We start from the raw sequence: 22,470 nt of genomic DNA on the forward strand, positions 1-22,470 counted from the left end.
CGGTAAGTAGGTGATGTTTCACTGCATTACACAAGAGCACAGAGCAGGAGGCCTCAAGAGTGCTTTAGCTTATATGTAATGATCACACACTTTCTGCTTTCCCTCAACTCAAAGTGTGTATTTACACTCTAATAAACTTTTCTGAGTCAGACATGAATGTGGGTGGAGCCATCAGTGAAACAGGAAGTAAGAGTCTTTAAAATGGTCAAAAGTTTGTTGCCATCCCTTTTTCAATAGCTGATACTATGCAGTGTAATCATACATTTATACTGTATCCGCGTGTGTGTGTGTGTGTGTGTGTGTGTGTGTGTGTGTGTGTGTGTGTGTGTGTGTGTGTGTGTGTGTGTGTGTGTGTGTGTGCGTGCGTGTGTGTATTAGTGGTGTGTATTAGTGGAACAACAACTTTGAAAACCTGCATCACAGACAACTTGAAGACGTTATTGAGAGCTGTTTCCTGAAAATAATTTCAACATTTATTTATTATTGTGACTTCTAAGTGAAGCCGGCAATTCAATGCGACTGTTTCTGTTTTTAGTTTTTTAGAGCATTTTATGGACAAATGCTGTAAAATAGTTTCAGCTGCAGAAATAAGTTTCACAGGTCTGTTCAGTGTTTATTTCATGTTGATGTATCTATCACTATACTAACAGCAATCAAATCAGTATCATTTCTTTACATTTCTTACACAGGAAATACAATTTAACGCTTAAAGCCGTTTTTAAGAGCCAGGCATCTTTTTTTGAGAGCATCCATCACCCAAAATCTGTGTAGCTGCAGAATGTTGAAGTGTGAACAGCAGGGTGATGCCTCCAAACAAAGGAAACATACAGTATATCTAATAAAATCCATCCATCGATAAGTTAGGTCAGACCCCGTGCGAGGCTCGTGAATCATCTCCTCTTGTCTGTTGTCCTGCTATGTGGCCTTGAAGTGCAGTGTCTCATCTGTCAGTGCCATCGCTATTCTGTTTGTCTTACTTTCAACAGCTGTTTCTTCCGGAAAAGCTCACTCTGCAGCTGTCGCTAACAAGAGTTCAGATCTGCTTCCAGCTATCAGTCACAGACTCAGTGGGGAAGGCCTTTTTCTTGTCCTCTCTCCATCCATCTTCACTTCATTTTCCTCCTTCTCAACCTGCTCTCTAGATCTAACTCGTTACCTATTTTTTTGACGGCATAACAAGGTCCTTACAGATTTTTTTGTCCCTCTCCCTCTTTCCCTATCTCTCTCTCTCCCTCCCAGTCCCAGGGGTTAACCAGTAAGACTAACAACACATGCTACGACAGCCGCTGTCTTGACAGCAAGACGATGCAGAAGACATTTCATCCACAGCCACGCATAGTAGACAATCAACGGCTGCCCTGCACTGGACAGAGGTTCGTCTTTCAGGGGCACTCAAGTGCACAACGGTGGGTTCGTACACGCCTGTGTGTGTGTGTGTGTGTGTGTGTGTGTGTGTGTGTGTGTGTGTGTGTGTGTGTGTGTTTCCACATGAAAACCATTCATCAGACCAAATTGAATTTGCCTTGTTTTGGTTACAAACTGTTTCCACAATAAGAGCCATGCTTTTAAAACTCTTTGGGGGCCTTTGACTTCTCAACTTACCAACAACCCAACGACCCTAAATGTGTCTGCACTGTTTGTGTGTGTGTGTGTGTGTAATTATATTTAGTGATAACCATAAACTGTTAAACGCAGCCTGTGCCAGTCGTTCATTAAGTAGGCCTACACATCACATTAAAATCATATTTTCTCCCATTTACACTAATACATTCCTTTTCGTAAAAATAGCATAAATTCAAGTAGCTCCTGAAAATGCAATGAAAAATGTTTTTACATTGTTTGCTATGTAACAATTTAGTTTTTTACATCACTTCATAGAATCCTTATTTCTAATAATCAGATCCTAATGTTTTTCTTTCTCTTCCACTTAAATAATATATCAATATATGTTGTAGTTTTGACCTTCCTGAAAATGTAAAATCAGGACCCCTGAGTTTGATCAGTTCCATGAACAGTCTTTGAATGCTGGAGGCCCCTGGGTGTCCAGAAGGATTTAAGAGGTTATTCTGGTTTGGGCGTTTCTTTCTGTGGGTGTCAACATGTGCGTATCTGATGTGTGTCGTCAAACACATTCAGTCTCGTCTCTTCATGGTAAAAATAGCCCAAAGAGCAACTGGGGGATTTACCCTCTGTTAAAAGTGTCAAAATATCAGGAGCTATTAGCCTAGTGCCTCCCAAAGGCCACTGGCCTCATCCAGAGCAGCATAGGCATTCCCAACTATCAGCAATGCTCTCATGACGCCAAGATACGATGTAAGTTGAAAGCATGTAAATTATTTCATTAATTATTTATTCCATTTGGGAAAGAAACAGGTGACAACTTACTGAGGCTCATAGTTTTGCTAAAAACACAATTAGCTTTGTCGGTTTTGTACATAAATGTTTGTTTTTTTGGCTTGAAGCAACAACAAAAAAAAGTCCTAAGGTTACAAAATCCAACACCTCCAAAGTTCCCTGATTGGTCTATTAAGTTAATACAATCTGTATAAAACCTGCAGGGTTAAAAAAAACCCCAACAGCTCAGTTTTTAACTTTTGTTGTACATCGGAGTATTTTTTATGAATGTTTTTATTTTGGCTCTGAGCACTAGCTTCCGGAAATCTCCACAGATTGCTTCTAAATTACAATCTGCATTCAGTTTGTAAATACTTCACTGCCCTTCAGAGAACCCAAACTCCTACAAGCACCACAAAAAGATCAAATCTGTACATAATTAAATAACCAAACAGTAAGTGTAACTGAAAAAGAGAATAAATAAATAATGCATTAAGAAAATATTTAAATTTGGAAATATTTAACAAATGTAAAATAAGACAAACTAAGTGAATACCTCATAACATAAGTGATCAACTTAACAAAAACTGATGTGGTTGATGTCCAGGAAAGAGATTAATAATAACCTGCAGCTTTAATCCTCACTCTGAACACACTGGGCCATGTTGTACCGCCCACAAACACGAGACATCCGATGTGCAAACACAACTCAGTACTGTGCAAATGTGTAATGTGTATCATCAAGTTGTGTGTGTGTGTGTGTGTGTGTGTGTGTGTGTGTGTGTGTGTGTGTGTGTGTGACGTATTGATTAATTATGCATTATCTCTCTTTATAGCTGCACCTTCAAAATGTGTGCACTGCAAAAACAAGAATCTCTGAGGACTGTACTTGTGTGTGATAACTTTATCTATTCAAAGACACAATGGAGGTGTGTTTCTTTCCCTCCCTCTATTTTAGAATTCTGCTTGTGACTGAGGATGAGAAATCCCAGCTGGGAATAGTGTATGCAACACAAATGTAACACCAGAGCTCAGAGACGAGGACGAACCGAATCAAACGGGGCCAAAGTATGTTTTTATATGACTCTAGTCATTTCTTCCTTATTTCAATGTGATTTTCTTTGTTTGTCTGCATTAGTGTGTCTGTGTTGCCTCTAGTAGGCCCGAATAGTCAATAAATGAAATGAAAGCCACAAAGCCAGACCTACCCAACCAATAGGGAGCAATCATGAAGAGGACCGATGACAATCAGGTAAATAGATTTGGGTCATAATCAATGGCTGCACTAATTGTTCTCCATTATAGAGCTGGTAGTGTGTTTACAATCAGAGGAATGAGCTTCATTGGAGCTACTGCCACAAAACACTCCATGAGCTCATTTATCACTTGTATAGAAAGAGTCAAAAATAATTCTTTAGGATTAGTTTGAGTAACATTTCCTGATATTTTATTATGGATGATAAAAGCAACTATAAAATGGAATCCTCTTGTGTTGTAACGCTAATCCATAAAAGTGTCACCTGCACCTTCACTCACCTCTGACACCAAACAGACCCCTGAAAGCATCAAAATTGTATGTCCACACACATGTGAATGTGTGTGTGTGTGTGTGTGTGTGTGTGTGTGTGTGTGTGTGTGTGTGTGTGTGTGTGTGTGTGTGTGTGTGTGTGTGTGTGTGTGTGTGTGTGTGTGTGTGTGTGTGTGTGTGTGTGTGTGTGTGTGGCTGCTTATTGTGCAGCTCATGACAGAGTTCATATTATGTTCACACCTAACCCACTGCATCCAGTGGGTGTCACCTCTTCCCCCTCATTACTCATCTCTCCTTTTCCCTTCATCTTCACCCCCCTCTCTCTCCTTTGCCTCCCATCTCGACTTCTCTCACCCCCCCGACCTGTTTCTCCTCTCTTTGCCTTTTTCTTATTTTCCCACTTTCCCTTTCTTTAACTCATTTCTTGTCCTTTCTATTCTACATTTTATATTTCTCTTCTCTCCCTCCATCATTCACCATCATCTGCATATCTCCTGATGTTTGTATTCATGTCTTTTCATTCCACTGTAAGAAAAAAATCATATCTCCACCAGAGAAACACAGTTTGTCGTTCCAAATCCAAACACTTCCTTCCCTCTCCTCTTCACACACTCCTTCTGTTGAGGCAGAGCTGGCAAAAACACACACAAACACAACAACAACAACAACTATACACAGGGTTGCAGGTATAGTCTCGTAGCTCTGAGCTGTCCTGGAATAGAGTGTGATAAAAATAGAACAGAGAAGGAGAGGAGTCAGACCGACCTGTTTGACACGGTCTGGGTTGACGGTGGTCTGCGGCTGCAAGATGCTGACCGGCTCTGTCTTCTGGGTGCTCTGAGGCATCTCCCTCACCTTCTCAGCAATGAAGTCATGGACACCGTTCAGGGCCTCCACCGTCCCCTGGATCAGACACACCCGCTCTGTCGTTCCTGCACACAAACACACACAAAGATAAATAGGTCAGTGCCTGAGTGTAAAGTGAAATAAACAGGATTCAGAAGACGGAGAAAATGCTGATTTTAGCAAAATAAAAAAGCAGTGAAAAAAATTAGAAAAGAATGTTGTAATGCTATAAAATATACCAGCTTGTGCTTATTAACATTAATGAATTATATTACTTCAGATGTATGACATTACTGTGTTTCCATAGTCTACACATCTATACAGCAGCAAAACTCGTAAAGCTGCAGAATTCCAGAAAAACTTCAGCTTTTACTTAAAATGTAACATCTTCATCACAATATTTGCAAAAGAACAGGTTTACTATGTGAACCCTTTGTTTTCCATTTGGTGTTTGTCATTGAAGTTTCAATACGTTTCCATAGACAGGAGGAATCTCGCCGCAGGAGGTCAGAGTTCTGAACTTACTGTTGTCACACTTCTGATTTCAACAGTAACAATTTAATATTTTCCTTCAAGTTTTTTGTGTGGATCAATGAAATCACAAACAGTCTTGCTTCATGTTCTTGAAAAAAAAACGAGTAACAAGGAAATAAAAACTGCAATGATCTTTATAAGGAAAATATACAGCTGATGCACTAAACAGTAACAGTGAGTAGAAAAAACACTGAACCATCAGCACGCTATATGCATATATAAACACATATACGGTATGAGTACATGACAAAAAAATAAAACTAAATAATGGCTAAAGGAAACAGAAATTGTATTGTTGACCTTACGGGTAAAATACAACATTCAGAGAACATGTTTCCATTGCATTCTTTAAACACATTAGACACATTCAGTTTATCCAGAATGATCAGTTTTAACGGTCACATGATACATAAAACATGTCCCTATCGTCTGCCTCACAAAAGGTGACGAAGCATTAACGACTGCATGATTTATCTCTTCTGCAAACAAATCGACCAAAAGCTATTCAACAAATCTAAACACAGGTTCACGGGACTTAAAACATCCCATCAGCGAGACAAATTTGATTTATACTCTCCTGTAAAGTCACTTGTTAAGTAAAGATGGACAGTTTAGGAGGCAAGAAATAATGAACTGCTGATGCCACTGTTACTGAAATATCAATTAGAACATACTGTATTTTTCCAAACTATTTCGAAGCAAAATCCTGCCACATTCTTTGACCCTATAAACCCTTATGATCAGTTTTTTTCTAAGTAATGAACAAAAACATTCCATCATAGCAAAGGTCTGTTTTTCATTTATCTTCTTACATCTCACCGACTCACTAACTCCAGTTGAATGACTCTGGTTTGCTTTATTCCATGCTATGTCTCTACTCCTCACTGTCACTGTCAACACATTCTACCCCCACAGTCTCCCCAAACATATCTTTTAATCTCCCAGATCTGGATTACGATCGAGATCGAGATCTAATTTGTGGAACATCAGGAGTTGTCTGTGCCGAGGTATTTATGCTTTTTTTCTGATGACATTACAAAAATGTTATAAAATGGCATTTACATACAAAAAGAAAAAGAAAAAAAACTTTCCTTTGAAGTTCAGAACTTATATTTTAGTAATCTTGCAAAGTAATTCAATTCTTTTTTTATTCCTTATGTATAAAAGCAATGAATTAAATTATTGACGTTTCAAGTCAAAGTAAATACAAACATGCCACTGACATGCAGACAGACAAACAGACAGACAGACAAACAAACAGACAAACAGGTTATAAGAATCTAGGTCAATGCAAAGCCTCTCAGTCCAGCTCTGTCTCAACAACACAGTAAAGTAAATCTCTCTGTCTCTCCCTCCCTCTCAAAGCCTTTTAACATTTATTCTCTCTCTACTCTGCTTTCTCTTCATCTACATCCTCCTCTCCTCCTTCCATCTCTAACTACCTTCATCTCCCTTTTGTCTACTGCACTTCCTCCTCTTCCTCTCTTCTTCCATCTCTCCCTCCCTCTCTCTCTCGTGACTCCTGTATGGAGCAGGATCTGCTCTTATCTCTGCTCAGCAGCGCGTCAGTTTGAGCTTCCTGTCTCCCCCCCTCTCGTCAAATTGTTGGACCGGTTCAGCTTGGCTCGGCTTGGCCGCAGAGGGATTGTGGGAATGAATAGCAACAGAGAAAAAGGACTGAAGTACGTCTGCTTAGGGAGGGAAACCGAGAGGTCGTCATGTTGTGAGGTTAGAACCTTCAAAAAGCCAAATTAAAAACCATTTAAATCCAGTGTACAATTTAATTTCAGAACAATTTATATTTAATTAAATTCACAAGCTTTCAAGACTCCGACTGTAGAGAGCCTGAAATAAAGCAGCTCATAAACACTCTGCGCAGACGACTTCCTAAATGAAAAAAAATCTCAAAATGCATACAGCATATTTTATCAATACCTTTCCTGTCCTAAAACGTAGACTTGAGGATTCTTCTCCAGCCTGTAAATGGAGAGTTGAATGCAGGAGCGGTTGAAACAATAAAGACTAAAAATAAAACATCTAGTACTCAGGCATTTACAGCAATTGTCTACTTGGACATGCTACTTCTTTGCATCATCTGTTAGTGTAACAGAGACATTAATTCTCATTCCTATTATTACCGTGTGTTGAAAAGGAGCTGAATGCTTTCGTTTCACCAAATGACCATGAGCTCATAAAGCAAATGTTGGCGTGACATTTTAGCTTTACCACATGCTAACACTGCTGTTGAACATTTCACCTCGGATTTGAAGCATTGGTGAGTAGAGTGATACGAGGGCTGGCGTGTTTGGGCATATGTGCTGATACTGAGAAAACTGGGCCTCGCCTCTCCATGACAGCTGGTGCCCTCTGGGTAATCAGGACTCAACCAATCATAAACAAGGATTAGCAGGCCATTGTCTTGGCATGAGTGTGTATTTGCCATATTTATGCCTTGTGATTGTATGTGCACATAAGTGTATGCACGTGCATGAATGTGTGTATTGTGTGTGTGTGTGTGTGTGTGTGTGTGTGTGTGTGTGTGTGTGTGTGTGTGTGTGTGTGTGTGTGTGTGTGTGACGAGTATGACGGTAGAGAGAAGGTCAGAGGAGATCGTATTGAAACTCTTCCTTGACGCGGCCACAAATCATTGACCTAAAGATCTCAGAAAGATCAATTAATATTGAAATGATGGAAATGATATTAACATTTTTGTTGAAGACATGTTATATACAAGACAGATGAAACACACAACAAGCAAGCAAACCCCTGACATATTAGCAACTTGTAAAGTGGAAATACAGAGAATGCAAGATCCAGAGAAGAATATGTCTCTGCAGCGGCTGGTCTGTTCCATCTGTTCTGCCCTACTGTAAGTTTATTATAATTTAGCAAAATTGCTGCTGGATATTCAATGGGAATAACAAAGAAATAAAGATACAATGATCTTGCATTAAACAAAATGCTTTGTAGTGCAATGAAATTGATTTTAATTATAGTCATCTTGCAAGTCAGCAGAATCTATGGTGTAATGCATACCTCATCTATAGTTGTAATTATTTTAACTTATGTTCACTCCGGTTTTAAGTTTTTCTGTCTCTAAGTCATCTTTTCCAGCAAACACACACCAAAAAGCAGGAAGAGAAAACAAACACGGGGGAAATGGGAAGGAGATGTTGATTTGTTTTGATATTTTTGTGAGTGTTTTTTTTAAGATCTGTGCTTTATGATATGTGTCCCCATGTCTTTTATCATGCAGCACACAGATGCACAGATGTCTGAACCTGTGCCAACACAACAGCATTTACACATCGCTCAGTGATCAACAGGCAGAGGCTGTGTTACTGGTCCCACTGGTGCAAGACATCATTAAGTGTGTGTGTGTGTGTGTGTGTGTGTGTGTGTGTGTGTGTGTGTGTGTGTGTGTGTGTGTGTGTGTGTGTGTGTGTGTGTGTGTGTGTGTGTGTGTGTGTGTGTGTGTGTGATGGTGGGTGTGTGTGATGGTTGTACAGTGTGTGACCTCTGCAAGTCCCGTTATGAAATGAACATCATCATTTGACATGTTAATGACTGGAAACTTCTGCTGAAGTCATATCTGCTCAGTGTTGGTAGGACCTTAACATCTACTGCACATTTAACTACTAATCTTAATGAGCACAGCCAACATACCGATTTCTAACTGCTGAAAGTTCACATGAAAATACAAAGCAGGAGTCACCACCTGCGTATACCTCTCATGGTTAACCAACGTCTGCAAAATGTGCATTTCAAACAAGTATGTTTACGTACTTAAAGGTTGTCTTTGGAGATAAGGAACAAACTACTTTATTTAAGTACACTACGGTCCTAAATAAGGAAAAAAAAATAAAGTTACATGAGAAAATTATAGGACCTTAAAAAACCATTATTGAAAACAGACAGTAAAACTCTGAAAAACTAAGCTCCTACAACTCTAAATTAGTCATAGAAAGTCTGGTCAAAGGGTGGCTAAGTTCCTGAAATGAAACACTTGCAAGAGTGGCTGGAAGGCAGAAGTGATTATTTTTTATATCTCATGGATATCAATACAATCCATTTAGTTCAGTTTTAGTAAGTAGCTGGAAAATGCTTGGTAAGTGTTCTGTAAGGAATGAAGCTGCTAGTCCAGCATCTGCTTCATGAACCTGCAGCAACACTTAAAAAAAAAAAAGCTTGAATGAAATTAAATTCATGAATGAGACGTAAAGAAAATTCGCTAGCTTTAACAGCTCAGTGTTTTCACAGAAAAACCTACAGAGAAGAATTTATGATTAAAGTTATAAATAATTTTGATACTGATTGTATGTCATGACGCCCTGCTCTAATCATCGTCATCATCCAGCCTTTGAAACCTGGCAGTTTTTGTATTAAATTCCAACTTCCATGACTCAGTCCTTCCTGCTCTGCCCTCCTCCTCCCCCCCGCCTCCTCTTCTACCTCCTCCTACTCCTCCTCCCAACTCCTCCTCCTCCTCTTCCTCCCTCCTGATGACCAGAGAGGCCCCGGAGGCAGCAGAGAGAAAACACAGCGAGCTCTCCTGACTCACAGTAGCAGACAAACATATGCAGGATGAGTGTGACGATGCTAGTCCGTGCTGCTGGTTGAACCCATCACTGATCAAAGCAAGTCAATCCTACAGGGGGCAGGCAACGCATCCGCCCTCTGCTGCTAAAAGAAAGAAAGGCCGAAACCTGTGAGGAGGTGACATTTCATGTTTGCTTTGCAGAGGCTGAACTTCATTTGCGCTTTGCCTCTGACATTATTCAGAAAAGAACAAAAATGTAGCCCTAAAAGTAATGGATTTGCTGCAGATGAAGAAACCCGTGGAGCACTGGGCAGCGAGTGGTGAATCAGAACCTCACACTGACCGCTGCAGTGATGTAGTTTGAGTGTTACAGTGTCGGCCTGTTAATTGCTGCAAAGAGGTCAACCTGCAGAGGAAAGGAGCTGGCAGTAAAGGCTCATTAAACTGCTCTGATATTCACACCAGTTTTACTTAAAGGTGAAATGATTCCTTACTTTGTTAAAAGTAGCACCAGCCATGTTCAAAAGATTTGTAATGTAAGAGCATAATGATATCATCGGGGTTATATCGGCTTAAATATGGAGATGTCACATTTACTACAGTATACGATGGGTCTCTGAGAGACATTTAAGGCAGTGAAAATCTGATTCTGTGTACTTGCATTATGATAAATAATCTATTATGATTTTTCCAAATAAATAAACAGAACCTTTTTAAAGCAGATATGACAAATAACTGCAATCATTCAAGATTCAAGGTTGTGATTCATCACATAAAGTACATAAAGGCACATCTCGTTCTTTTGGTATGACCCCCACCACGACTATGATGTTAAAAAAATATGACATAAGATGAAATAAAAGACATGAAATAAACAAATGTGACAATTGATCATTATAATAATTTTATAATGTAGTTCAAACAGCTGTTGTGGCGTTCATTAAGCAGATACATAATACTTCCAGGTAGAAGTGGGGAAAATGTCCTGATCAAAAAATAGTGAAGGCAGAAATGTTATAAACTGGGTCACTGGAGACTGCTTTCTAAAATATTCTACAGAAATTCTGCAACTTTCCTCAACAAAGTTGGAGAGCAACCATGACCTGAAAAAAAGTCTTATTGTTTTATTGATACTGTTTTTCTGCTCAGACAATCACTACTGGCAACAACAGTACGGCTGCCTCTACAGCCTGAAAACTGTCACCTGCACAACAATTGCTGTCAAATGTATTCTGATAATCTTTTGGAAACTGACCCATTTGTAAAACACACACATGCACGCACACACACACACACATACACACACACACGCACACGCACACACACATGCGGGTTAAAGATCCCTGAAGTTCCTTGTCTGCAGCGAGTTTCTCAAACTCGCTTTAATATTTCAGATGAATCAGCAGAGAGTAAACCAAACAGATGGGGAGGAGAGCAAGAAGACGAGATGTGACAGCGTCGCCAGAGGTCTCATGTTCACAGGTACATGATGTCCAGCCCCTGCTAGGCATAGATGTGTAGCTTTTCTCTGGCAGCGCCTTTGTGACAGAAAAACATCGGCAGGGCAGAGAGAAAAACCAAAAGGGATAAAAAAGATAGGAAGAAAAAACTGAAGTTCACACGACTTCTGTCACATCCAAAATACATCAAGGAAGGGAGAATGGGGCGGAAAAAAAGAGGGAGAGAAATATCGGCATCGAGTTGAAATGGTTGTGTCAAAATGGAGTGACACCAGAGAAAGAGGGAGGCAAACAAGGACGAGCAGAGAGAGAGAGAACACTACGCAGTATCTGTCACAACAAAGACAGATCAGCGGAACAGAGATGAGGAGAGACGCAGCAAATCTGCAAGAATTATACAAAAATATAGACAGAGGAACCTGAATGTAACGATCAAAGAGGACTTCACACGTTTATTCTGCTTAAATTACAGTTACTAAAAAAAAATACTCTGTTTTCAATACATAACCTGACAGCAAGCAAGATTATTTTACCAAAATTTCAATTCATAATTCATAAAATCCAAATCATCTTAAAGGGAAAGAAATTTTTGTAGCCTAAGAGTGACAGAAATACAATTGTAGATAATTGATATTATTATTATCTTTTTTCTTCATGCTGCCTTTCTGCAGTTATTTTGTGTGCTGTTAGTGCAAATGGATATTATTATTAAACTGAGACACAAACTGAGAGAATGCAATTATAACGGAATAAAGACAGAATAGATGGATATCCATCCAAGATCCAGGACGCAATCTGTTGATGAAGATTTAATCCAGACACAAACAGAAGGAGATTATTCCGGTTTTAAAATGTAACACTGAAACATCAGCCCTCAGAGGCTTCAGTCTATTAATTGGAGGCACAGCGTGACATGGCGACTGGTTTAATGTAAACTCATTAAGCAGATCTCCTCAGACAGCGGATAAGCTCAGGTTAACTGGCTACCTTTGATCGGATCTGCTGGATTAGCAGGCTGTTAGAGGTGCAGCTCAACACCTTGTTGTTGCAGAGCGTTACAGAGTTTATATAAAGGGTTACAGGACCGGAGAGGACGACCAGAAAAAAGTAGCTAAAGACGGAGATGAAGGTCAGCTGGAGTTTGCGTATCATGTGTCTGTTCATCAGATTTTCCACCATGAGGAGAGTAGAATTGAGGATATTTCACTCTCACCTGCCCTCCTCCTCCTCTACTAAAAACATCAGCTTAAAACATGAAAAAAAATATTTCATCTGTCCTCATTGACACTTTCTGGATTCACTTTTTCGATACCTTTATGAGAAAGGGCTTCAAGTTTCATTCACATGGAGTCATTTCAAACACAAGATTATTAAATATCTCAAGCACCTAATATAAAGGACACCAAAGGATATTATTACCAAGATAAACCAATATCTGTCTTCATTATGTCCAAACCAGGCTTCAATTTTCTCAGTAATAAAGTGGCAAAGATTATTATGCATTTCCCAGACAAGGGAGCTTGATCAGCCTCAACCAGCATCTCATTTCTGTACTATTACCCTTCACTTCTTAATTTCTTAACAGCTTAAGTGTAAAGATAGTTTATTTCCTTATTTGTGCCATGAAGTGTGTGAAGGAAGAACAACTCCTGTGGAAAGCGGATGATGCAATCTTCAGATAGTTTTTACTTAACTGTGCTCACACTGATTTACAATCAACATGCTAATGATATAACGGTGACTCGGTGTTACAACTCGTGCCTGGAAATCCACAAGTCAAAGCCTCCTTACATGACCTTATGTCATCAGCCCTTTTTGAACTATTATTCTACATGCATCCTATACACCAAGGTCCAATCGGTGCTGAAGACAGCTGGTGGGCCCGGCCCCCCTCAGGGAGCCAATGTAAACGACTGACTGTTGAGAAGGATGGATGCAGAGACTAAGACGAAAAGGATGAAAGACACTCAAGTGTCATTTTTTTTCCTCATCACTTGTGATAATTTCCAACCAAAATTTGTCAAAACGCACTGAAAGACAGATCTCCCCATTCACACACTCCCACATAGCAAACACAGCATACACACAGTCTCTCATGCAGCTGAGCAGCTGCTGGTGATATCATGAGTGTTAGCTGTTATTCCAAAAGGAGAGAGAGAGAGAGAGAGAGAGAGAGAGAGAGAGAGAGAGAGAGAGAGAGAGAGAGAGAGAGAGAGAGAGAGAGAGAGAGAGAGAGAGACTGCCTGTGGTGATGTAATCGGGGGGCTGTAAGGAAACTTGGACCTGTTCTCTGATGCTGTTGACCAAGTCGTCATGAGAGAAAGAACAGGATAGAAAGGGGAGGACAAAGAGAGGAAAGAAAAAAAAGGCCAAAAGGATTCCATAAAACAAAGAGAAGAAAATAAGGAAAAACAGACAAAAGAAAGAAGAAAACATAAAAAAACTGATCAAAGTTCATGAGAAAAGAAGATGTTTGACGGGCTGGCAGAAGGTTGGACATGACACCCCCCCACCCCCCCAACATGAAAGACATATACACCCTCCCTATGGCTTTCATTTCATTTATACCAGACAAAATCATTAGCGAAAAGACACAATTATAAAAACACACACTTTTACACCAGGGAAGACCAACAAACTATCATGGAACTCACCAAACACTTTGACTATAAGGAGCATATTGAAATAAAATGGGTGTTTTAGTGCATTGTAATAAACACCTAACAAACAGGAAGACATCTTGTTTTCATGGGGGGCGGGGGGCAGCAGTGTTATCGTGTGTGTGGCGCTCTCTTCTCCTCTCTCCTGCTCCTCATTTTAGTTTTGAAATTTCTCCTTAGCGGAAATGTGAAAACAGGAGTTTCATTCAACCTCCCTCCCTTCCTCTCCCCCCTCAACGCTCTCTCTCTCTCTCTCTCTCTCTCTCCAACTCCCTCACCCCCCCCCCCCCCTCACCTCTCTACTTTCCTCTCTCTCCTTCCTTTATCTGTCCCTTGGTCCGGCTGTGACAGAGCACTCACTGAAAAGAATGAGGCAGCTCTCTCTAAAGAATAACAAAAGAAACTGGAAGAAAAGGCAGGAATTCCTCTTCTCTGATGTAACGCTTTTCATTTGGAGAGACCTGCTACCCTCTATCCAGTCTCCACCTCCACGTCCATCATGTCTCACTTTTAAAAAATTCCAGAAAATTACTCTTTATTCTGGCAAAACAGATAAATGAAAGCACAAGTGAACAATGAGAAAATATAAGGACCAGGTTAAAGGTTTGATTGCTGGATCTTCATTATTGTTCACAATGACCTGCATTGGAGATTTAAACCTGGGATTATTTACAGCAAACATTCCTTAACTCCCCACTTCATCCTAATTTTATTATTAATCATATTCATATATTTAGTCTGAATAAAGAACTATTTATCACACATTTTTAAGCTGTGGTAAGAGCACAATATATTGTCTTCTTTTACTTTGTGGGAATAATTCAAAGTTTACAATAACACAAACAACCTCTGATTTTTTTTTTTTTTTACAGTGGAAGCTTTGAATTTGATGACATCACATCTGTGAGTTTGATGTATATGTTATGTTATTTTGCCAGATGGTAGATTGATGTGATTCTTTTTTTAGCTGTCAAAATGTACAAAAACGAAACGTCAAAACTTGCTCAATGCAGGATTACACTTAAAAAAAGGGGGATGAACACTTCCAACAGCCCTTCTTCATCATTTGCTCAACATTCAATCATCCATCCCCTCTTTGGCTCTCCTCTCATGATTCCCATCCTCCTCCACTGCCCCCCATCCTCCCTTAATTCTTTTCTTTGCTTTTCTTTCCCTTTTTTTTTTTCTTTGGCAGAAAGTTTTGTGTTGCCCGAGTGACCCGACCCATCCAGAGCAAACAGCTGACAAGATGCCACGGCTGCCCCTCCTGGCCTCTAACATCTTCAGTTATTTTATTAATTTACACATTATTTGAAACGGCTGAGTGAAAATGATTGAAAAAATTCTGATGCTCTTTATACTTTATTAAGAGAAAAACAATTCAAAAGTTACACTTAAGCTGCAAATCTCATGTTTTTCAAATAACAGATGTAATTTTTATTTTCTTTATGATGTCATTTCATCATAAAACTGTCCGAGCATAAAAACACAAAAAACTATTTTGCGAGGCTTTGGAACTCAACTGTTGCATCACAAAGGCTTCCAACAGTGTGTCATGAATAAATTCATGAATATCCAACTTTGCAATGTGTTACTAATAAAAAAAAAAAAAGCATGTTGCCAGAACAAAAAAAGTTGTTGCCAGGTTTGTGCAGAAGCCAGAACCTGGCAACAACTTTATGTTCCTTTTGTTTCCTTCATGACAGTCTGTAACGATCCAGAACCCAAACAACACTAAAACACAAAACCGAGACAGAACCACACACATCACTGTCTTAGGTAACTAACTGGCCACACACACACACACACACACACACACACACACACACACACACACACACACACACACGTACACAGCTTGTTTGTGTCCTTGGAGGGCCTGTGCAGTAACTGGACCTTGTGTGAATTCTTTGTCAACCTAAACGAGTTCAACACTGTTCTGATTTTACTCACACCCTCACACACATGCACAAACACACCAGCAGACACACACATGGTGGACATCCATGAATAATGAAGTGACAAAATAAGAGATCCAATAATGTCTTGCTTTCCACTCTGTTCTGGAGCCCTGGATGTTCTTCAGTGTCTCTCTGTCTCTTCTCTCCTCTCATTGTGTCTTTTTTCTTTTTTCCCTCCCATTGTATTCTCCATTTTCCAACTTGTTTAGTTGCAGCATTTATCAGATCTTTAAATATATCAGTGCTTCTATTCCATCTGAAGAACTGGACTAATTGGACCAACAACAGATTGTGTTTGAAATGAGTTGCATGGATGCCCCCTGACAAACCACTTCTACATCCAAATCTCCACAAGTATGCTACCATTGAAGGCTCCAGGAAAAGGAGAGGTGTTAGTAATATCTCCACCATTCATATTTCTAAACACACTCTTTGTGAAGCTCCAGTGAAGCCATCTCAGGACAGAATCTGCACAGTCACTGACCTCCAGCGTAGCTGTGTGTGTGTGTGTGTGTGTGTGTGTGTGTGTGTGTGTGTGTGTATGTTTGGCGTCTGGGGAATAATGTATGTGGTTACACACTGCCCCTGACACACACGTACACAAGCATACATGCACACACTCCGTCACTGACACTCTATGTCGTCGACTCGTTTAGCATAATCTCCCCTGTTGGTGTCTGGTGTCTCATGACTGTCTTTATTGAGCCACACCTGTCTTCCTGCCACCCACCCCCCCCACACACACACACACACTGTCCATCTAGCTTTGTATCCACACAGCCCCTTAATCCTCAAAGTTATCAAAATGTTCCCCTTTGCTCTTCTGCTCTAGCGTGTGGTAAAGTGTCTGTCTGTATGTGTCTGTCAATGTTGTGTGTGTGTGTGAGTGTGTGTGTGCGTTTAATGTGGACAGTGTCAGCTGGTCTAAGCCTCCTCGTTCCCACCCTCTTATAGCTTCAATCCCCCCAAATCCATCCCTGCTCTCTGTGTGACTGCATCTGCCTTTTGCCCCCATCAGCTGCCCCAGCACTGATGTCAGCCTCTCCATTTACCTATCCATCTATCCCTCCATACCAGGGGTATTCTAACAAAGTTGAAACAGGTCCAGTAAGTCAGAACTCCTCCCTGCTGAGGTCTGAGCCTACAGTCGATGCAGATAGACACGTGTTTCAATCCTCCCTCATTTTCCTTACAGCCACAAGGTGGCAGCGAAGAGTCAAACGTTTTGATAATAACAAAAATGGCGATCTAAACATGTAATGTACCAGGTAAATAAAACGGGTAACTATAGAATCAGTGAAGTTCTCAGCAGCGATCAATGAGGATATTAAAGACATTAAAGCATCAACGGAGAGTTTTTCTGCTCGTTGTCTCCGTTTGTCACGCCTCACCTGAATTATGGCTGGTTGATCAAAAGAAGGACGCAAGCATCCACAAAGTACAACTACAAACCGCAAAATGAACAGATTCTTCAAATCCAATAATGCATGCATGTTATGTCTTTCCATTATAACAGGCCTGCTGGGCAAATAAACTACCTATGTCAACAAAGTCATTCATAGTCTGCCATGGCCATCAGGAAGATCAGCTAAAATTTAAATAGCAGCTCCTGGACATGAGAAGGAGCTCCAAGTAAATATTTTGTTGGCATTTGTTTAGATGACAAACAAAGAGGAAAGTGCTGTCCCATCTCTCCCTCCATCTCTTCGACCGGCCATAACATTCTATATCTTTCCACATTCCTTTCACTTCCTCTCATTTCCTTTCACTCTCTCTGTCTCTCTTTCTCTCTCTCTCTCTCTCTCAGCTGAACACACCCCTTGTCTTCTGACTCATTCTGCTGGGAAAGACACACACACACACACACACACACACACACACACACACACACACACACACACACACACACACACACACACACAGACAGACAGATACAACGTGCAATCGTTGCTGTGTCTGTGGAGTCCAGCTGCTGGTTTATAAGAATACCTGTCTCGTTTTATCAGTATTTTCACAACTTTGCAGAGCGCTGGCTGCTTTAACTCCATGCTTCAGACACTCTTTCGGCCCTGAACGCCTGCATTATGCAATTACATGTTCCATGCAATGGCAATTTTAATGATAGTGAACTGCTCTCCTCGTTTACTTTTAATGGACCACTCATTGAGTCACTCATAAGTTGGGGAATAGAGGTAAATTTCATTCTGGACAAGACTTCAGTTCATCACCAAATCACCTCTACCGCATGAAAAGTCAGAGATTGAATTGAACCCAGGACCTTCTTGCTGTGAGGCAACAGTCCTGCTGATTGGACCACATAATAATAAGACAAAACTATGTTGTGTTTTCTCTGCAGAAGGCTGACGTCATGCTGTAGGACTACAGAACAGAACATTTAGTCTGAAAAAAGTGCAAAAACATCCAATCGGGGAGACTCCTTTGAAAAAGAACATCATGTATTTTTCTTTATATTTACTCTATATGTGCACATGAACAAAGAAGGAAAGAGCAAACCAGAGGAAACACATTTTCTCACCCCTACATGCTTTTATGTGATTGGCTGCAGCAACACATGATGAATTCTATTGGGAACCAAAAATGACTGTTTAATAGCTCATGGCACGTGGATCATGGGTTGACCCTGCACACACAATCACACACACCAGCTCACACGCACACACCAGCACACACACAGTCAAAGTTTATTCAACAAAGCCCGTCAGCCATGGAGACCAGCATGCCTGGTCCTTTACATCATCATCATCATACACAATCTGGTCTCCATTTGTTACAGCTGGGACTGCAGAGTGTGTGTGTGTGTGTGTGTGTGTGTGTGTGTGTGTGTGAGTGTGTGCATGCTTCTGAGCATGTGGCTGAGATCATGTATGTCCATGTGTGTGTGTTCGTCTTTTATGTGTGTGTGTTTGAGCTGCGGCTTGGCTCGGCAGCGGACAGGCCGCCTCACAAAGAGAAAACTACGCACAGCCTCAACACAACAAAACATCGTCAACTCGACTTGAACCCTGCCGTCGTGTTGCTTCACGCGCTGCTAGCAAAAGCTGCGTGAGCTTTCACACAAATGCACACTTCTCTTCCAACATGTCACAAATCCACATTGGGAAAGCAAATAAGACTCAGAGGATTCACACCGTAGCTAAAACCCAACGTTTACAATGTGAAAACTTGATTAACACGAAGGAAAGCCGTTTCCTTTTAGCCTCTCAGATCAGAGGAAAGTGTGAAGCATCAGCAGGAGAGCTGGACAAAATGACATTTCCTTTTACTTATATCCAGTTTTGACTAACAATTTTAAATTAATTTTATTCTTATGATGTAAAAAAATTAAGATTTAAAAGACAATCTTGTCCCCACAATCCGCTGGGGACATGTCTGGTGTGTACCCTGCCTCTTACCCACTTGAAATTAAATTAGAACATTTTTGTTTTAATATTTTTCTTACAACGGTGCAGCGATATGATCATATTGTCATTCAAACCCAATGAACATCAGCATCAATGTTTTGAAATCTTTTGACTTCAACTGAGCTGCACATTGTAATATTTCATTAATTTAAACCTGTTAATGTGGGCAAACTGCAGAAGTGTTAGATGCAGTGCATCAACATCATTAATCCAGTTTCTCAGTTTCTCATAAGTGGAACTGAACTGTAACACAAGATCAACAGAAAAGCCCTGGCAGGTAACTGTGCACCCTCTGACAGCTGAGAGGTGCATAAAAAAATACTTTTTGCACGCTGTAAACCTACACAGCGCAACAGGAACAGATAAGTGATTCACTCCGCTTCTGGTTGGCCATCAGATCAACGTTTGGACCTAAAAAATAGAAAAAGAGTGAAGTCCAGATCCTGATGCCTGCATATAAAACTTGAAAAAAAAAATAGGCATGTCTGTAATTTAACTTAAATGACAACAGTATGAGAAAAACAGGAGTCCATGTATGTGACCCCTTTCTCTCTCTCTCAGTCCCCCTCTCCCTCTGTCTATCCATGGTGTGTGTAAGTAGGCGGAAGAAAGCAGCAATTAGCAATCAGCTAAAACACTAATTAGCTCCCTTGTTCTGCCTCCATCTATATGCCTCACTTTCTGCAAAATATCAGAGCAGCTGTGAGTGTCGGCCTGCTTGTCCGTTCGCATGTGTGCTTGTGTATGTTTCATCGAATGTGCGTCGCCTGTGTCTGCACATGCATGTGAGCGTAGACGATGGCGCCTGGTTGCATGTGTGACCTCATGGCAATTAATGACAAGCATATGGAACGTGACAGCGTGATTTACAGCACAACACAGACAACAACAGACGGCGGCAAGCTGCAGGAAGATGAAAGTTGAGTTTTATATAAAAAGAGGCTGAAGTTTATTGATGAGGTGACAAACATGAGACGATTGATTGCTGTTTGATAACTCTCAGGCAGAAAAGAACAAAATGTGCCATGATTATTTTTGTGTATCACGCTGACTTTATTTTTTTGAAGCAAGTTTGGAGCCAGACTATTTCTCTGTTTTCTTCTTTTAAGGTCATGTGTTTGAAGGACTAGACTTTCTTTACAGTGTTATTAATTTGCCATCATTCAAGCTGATACAAATTCTATTGAATACAGATGTGTCAGTATACTCAAACCAATACATTGTACAGGAAACATTTTTTAAAATATTGACATGTTAAACAAAAATGGTCAAAAACTAGAAAAAAAAAAGAATCATAAAGAACACTAAGCAAAGGTCAGGAACATCAGCAGCCAATCAGAGCCTTTCTTTGGGGACATTCACTGGTCATGTGACCTAAAATGTCTGGCTGACCTCAGAACACACATACAGACATGCATCACATCTGTACATGGTGCACACACACACACACACACACACACACACACACACACACACACACACACACACACACACACACACACACACACACACACACACACACACACACACACACACACACACACACACACACACACACACACACACACACACACACACAGAATAATAATCAGGCTCAAGATCTGATAATTAAAGTGAGTCCAGCCGGTGTGTCAGAGACGATACGACAGCTGACGGCCTCGTGGGACTTCAGACCAGGAGAGGGAGGGATTAATCATCGGTGAAAGGGGTGAAAGTGGAGTTGGGCGGGGGGGGCATTCTATTTGTTGGTGGGGGTGGAGCTGGGGCTTGTATATGGTATGGGTGTTGGGAAATTGGGGGAGCTTTCACCGGGGATTAAAAATAATGGAAGTGGGGGGTGGGGGGACTGGGGCAGCTGTGGAACCAGCTCTTTTATGAGGGAAGTGTGTGTGTGTGTGTGTGTGTGTGTGTGTGTGTGTGTGTGTGTGTGTGTGTGTGTGTGTGTGTGTGTGTGTGTGTGAGTGACAGACAGAGAGGTTGAAGGGTCCCAAAGGGCTACTTTTGTCCCTTTGCCAGTGATTGGGGTTCTATAAAGACAAAAGAAAAATGCAATTTCACAACTGGTTCATTCTCTTTCTGTCCTTCTCCCCTCAATGAGGTTCTTTGTTTGCTACGTTCACCTTCCTCCTCCTTAAAGGGAATCCTGCTCTGATATACTGCTGAATGCTATAGAGAGAAACAGCTCCTTTAAGACCACACATTGTTCTCTGTGTGTGAGTGGTACTCACAGACATTAGCAGATTTTAAACTTTTACATCTCACCCCTTTGTGCCACAAGAAGAACGTTTCCATGGCTACCACCAATGTTAAGTGTTTTTATGAACGACCAATCAGGACAGACACATATGTAGTGGTGTGTCTCTGCGTATGAGAGCATCTGATCAGCGCCGTGACTGATTTGATTTTGAGTTTTTCACTTACAAATTAATACCAACATTTACGAAGCAAAGTTTTGGGATCAGTTGCCCTACAAGAAATTTTTACAGTTTTGTAATGCTGCCAACTGATGAAACCTTGTAGTTTGCGCGAATGAATCACTGCATGCACAATTTATGTTATTAAAAACTCCCCACAAGAGTTGCTTATTTCAGGAGCACAAGGCAAGAGGATCTGGACGCTGACCAAGAAGGGAAGAAAGACATCTCTCTGTCCGTCTCTTTCGCTCTCTTACACCTGCTAGGGAGAAGAGAGGGAGTCTGGGAGGGGGTGGGGTGGAGGTGAGGGGGGGGTCTCTTGTAGGAGAGCTGTCACTTTGATTCTCATCACCAAGGCAACGGGTGTGCAGTCCCACAATCCTCTGCTTTGTTCAATGGGTGTGTGTGTGTGTGTGTGTGTGTGTGTGTGTGTGTGTGTGTGTGTGTGTGTGTGTGTGTGTGTGTGTGTGTGTGTGTGTGTGTGTGTGTGTCGTGCTCTGCCTCTACAAACCTATACCACACACACAAATACACACACATGCAGATTTGTGTTTCCATCACTTCCTGCAGATTTAAACTAATGCAGATCTAATCTTAGTCTTCAAGTCTGAATTTAAACACTCCTCTAATGGAAACCTGAATTTTATCTGTGTAAACACATTTATGTATAACCTGCATGAGCAATACACATCCACATACACACATGTGCACACAGTCCTGTACATGTCCTGCACCACGTCCTGGTAGTGTTTCATAGCGGGTCATGGAAGC

The 22,470-nt window shown here is 40.8% G+C and overlaps 1 protein-coding gene across 1 annotated transcript in view; it reads right to left on the minus strand.

Moving 5' to 3' along the window:
- nova2 (NOVA alternative splicing regulator 2) overlaps nucleotides 1–22,470 on the minus strand; it is a 70,618-nt gene that overhangs the window by 17,059 nt on the left and 31,089 nt on the right. The window contains exon 4 of the mRNA XM_068316734.1: nucleotides 4,628–4,794. Coding sequence (XP_068172835.1) covers nucleotides 4,628–4,794 — 167 coding nt within the window. The remainder of the gene's footprint in view (nucleotides 1–4,627; nucleotides 4,795–22,470) is intronic.

This window comes from Antennarius striatus, chromosome 6 (genome assembly GCF_040054535.1).
Source record: "Antennarius striatus isolate MH-2024 chromosome 6, ASM4005453v1, whole genome shotgun sequence".
Taxonomy (NCBI): Eukaryota; Metazoa; Chordata; class Actinopteri; order Lophiiformes; family Antennariidae; genus Antennarius; species Antennarius striatus.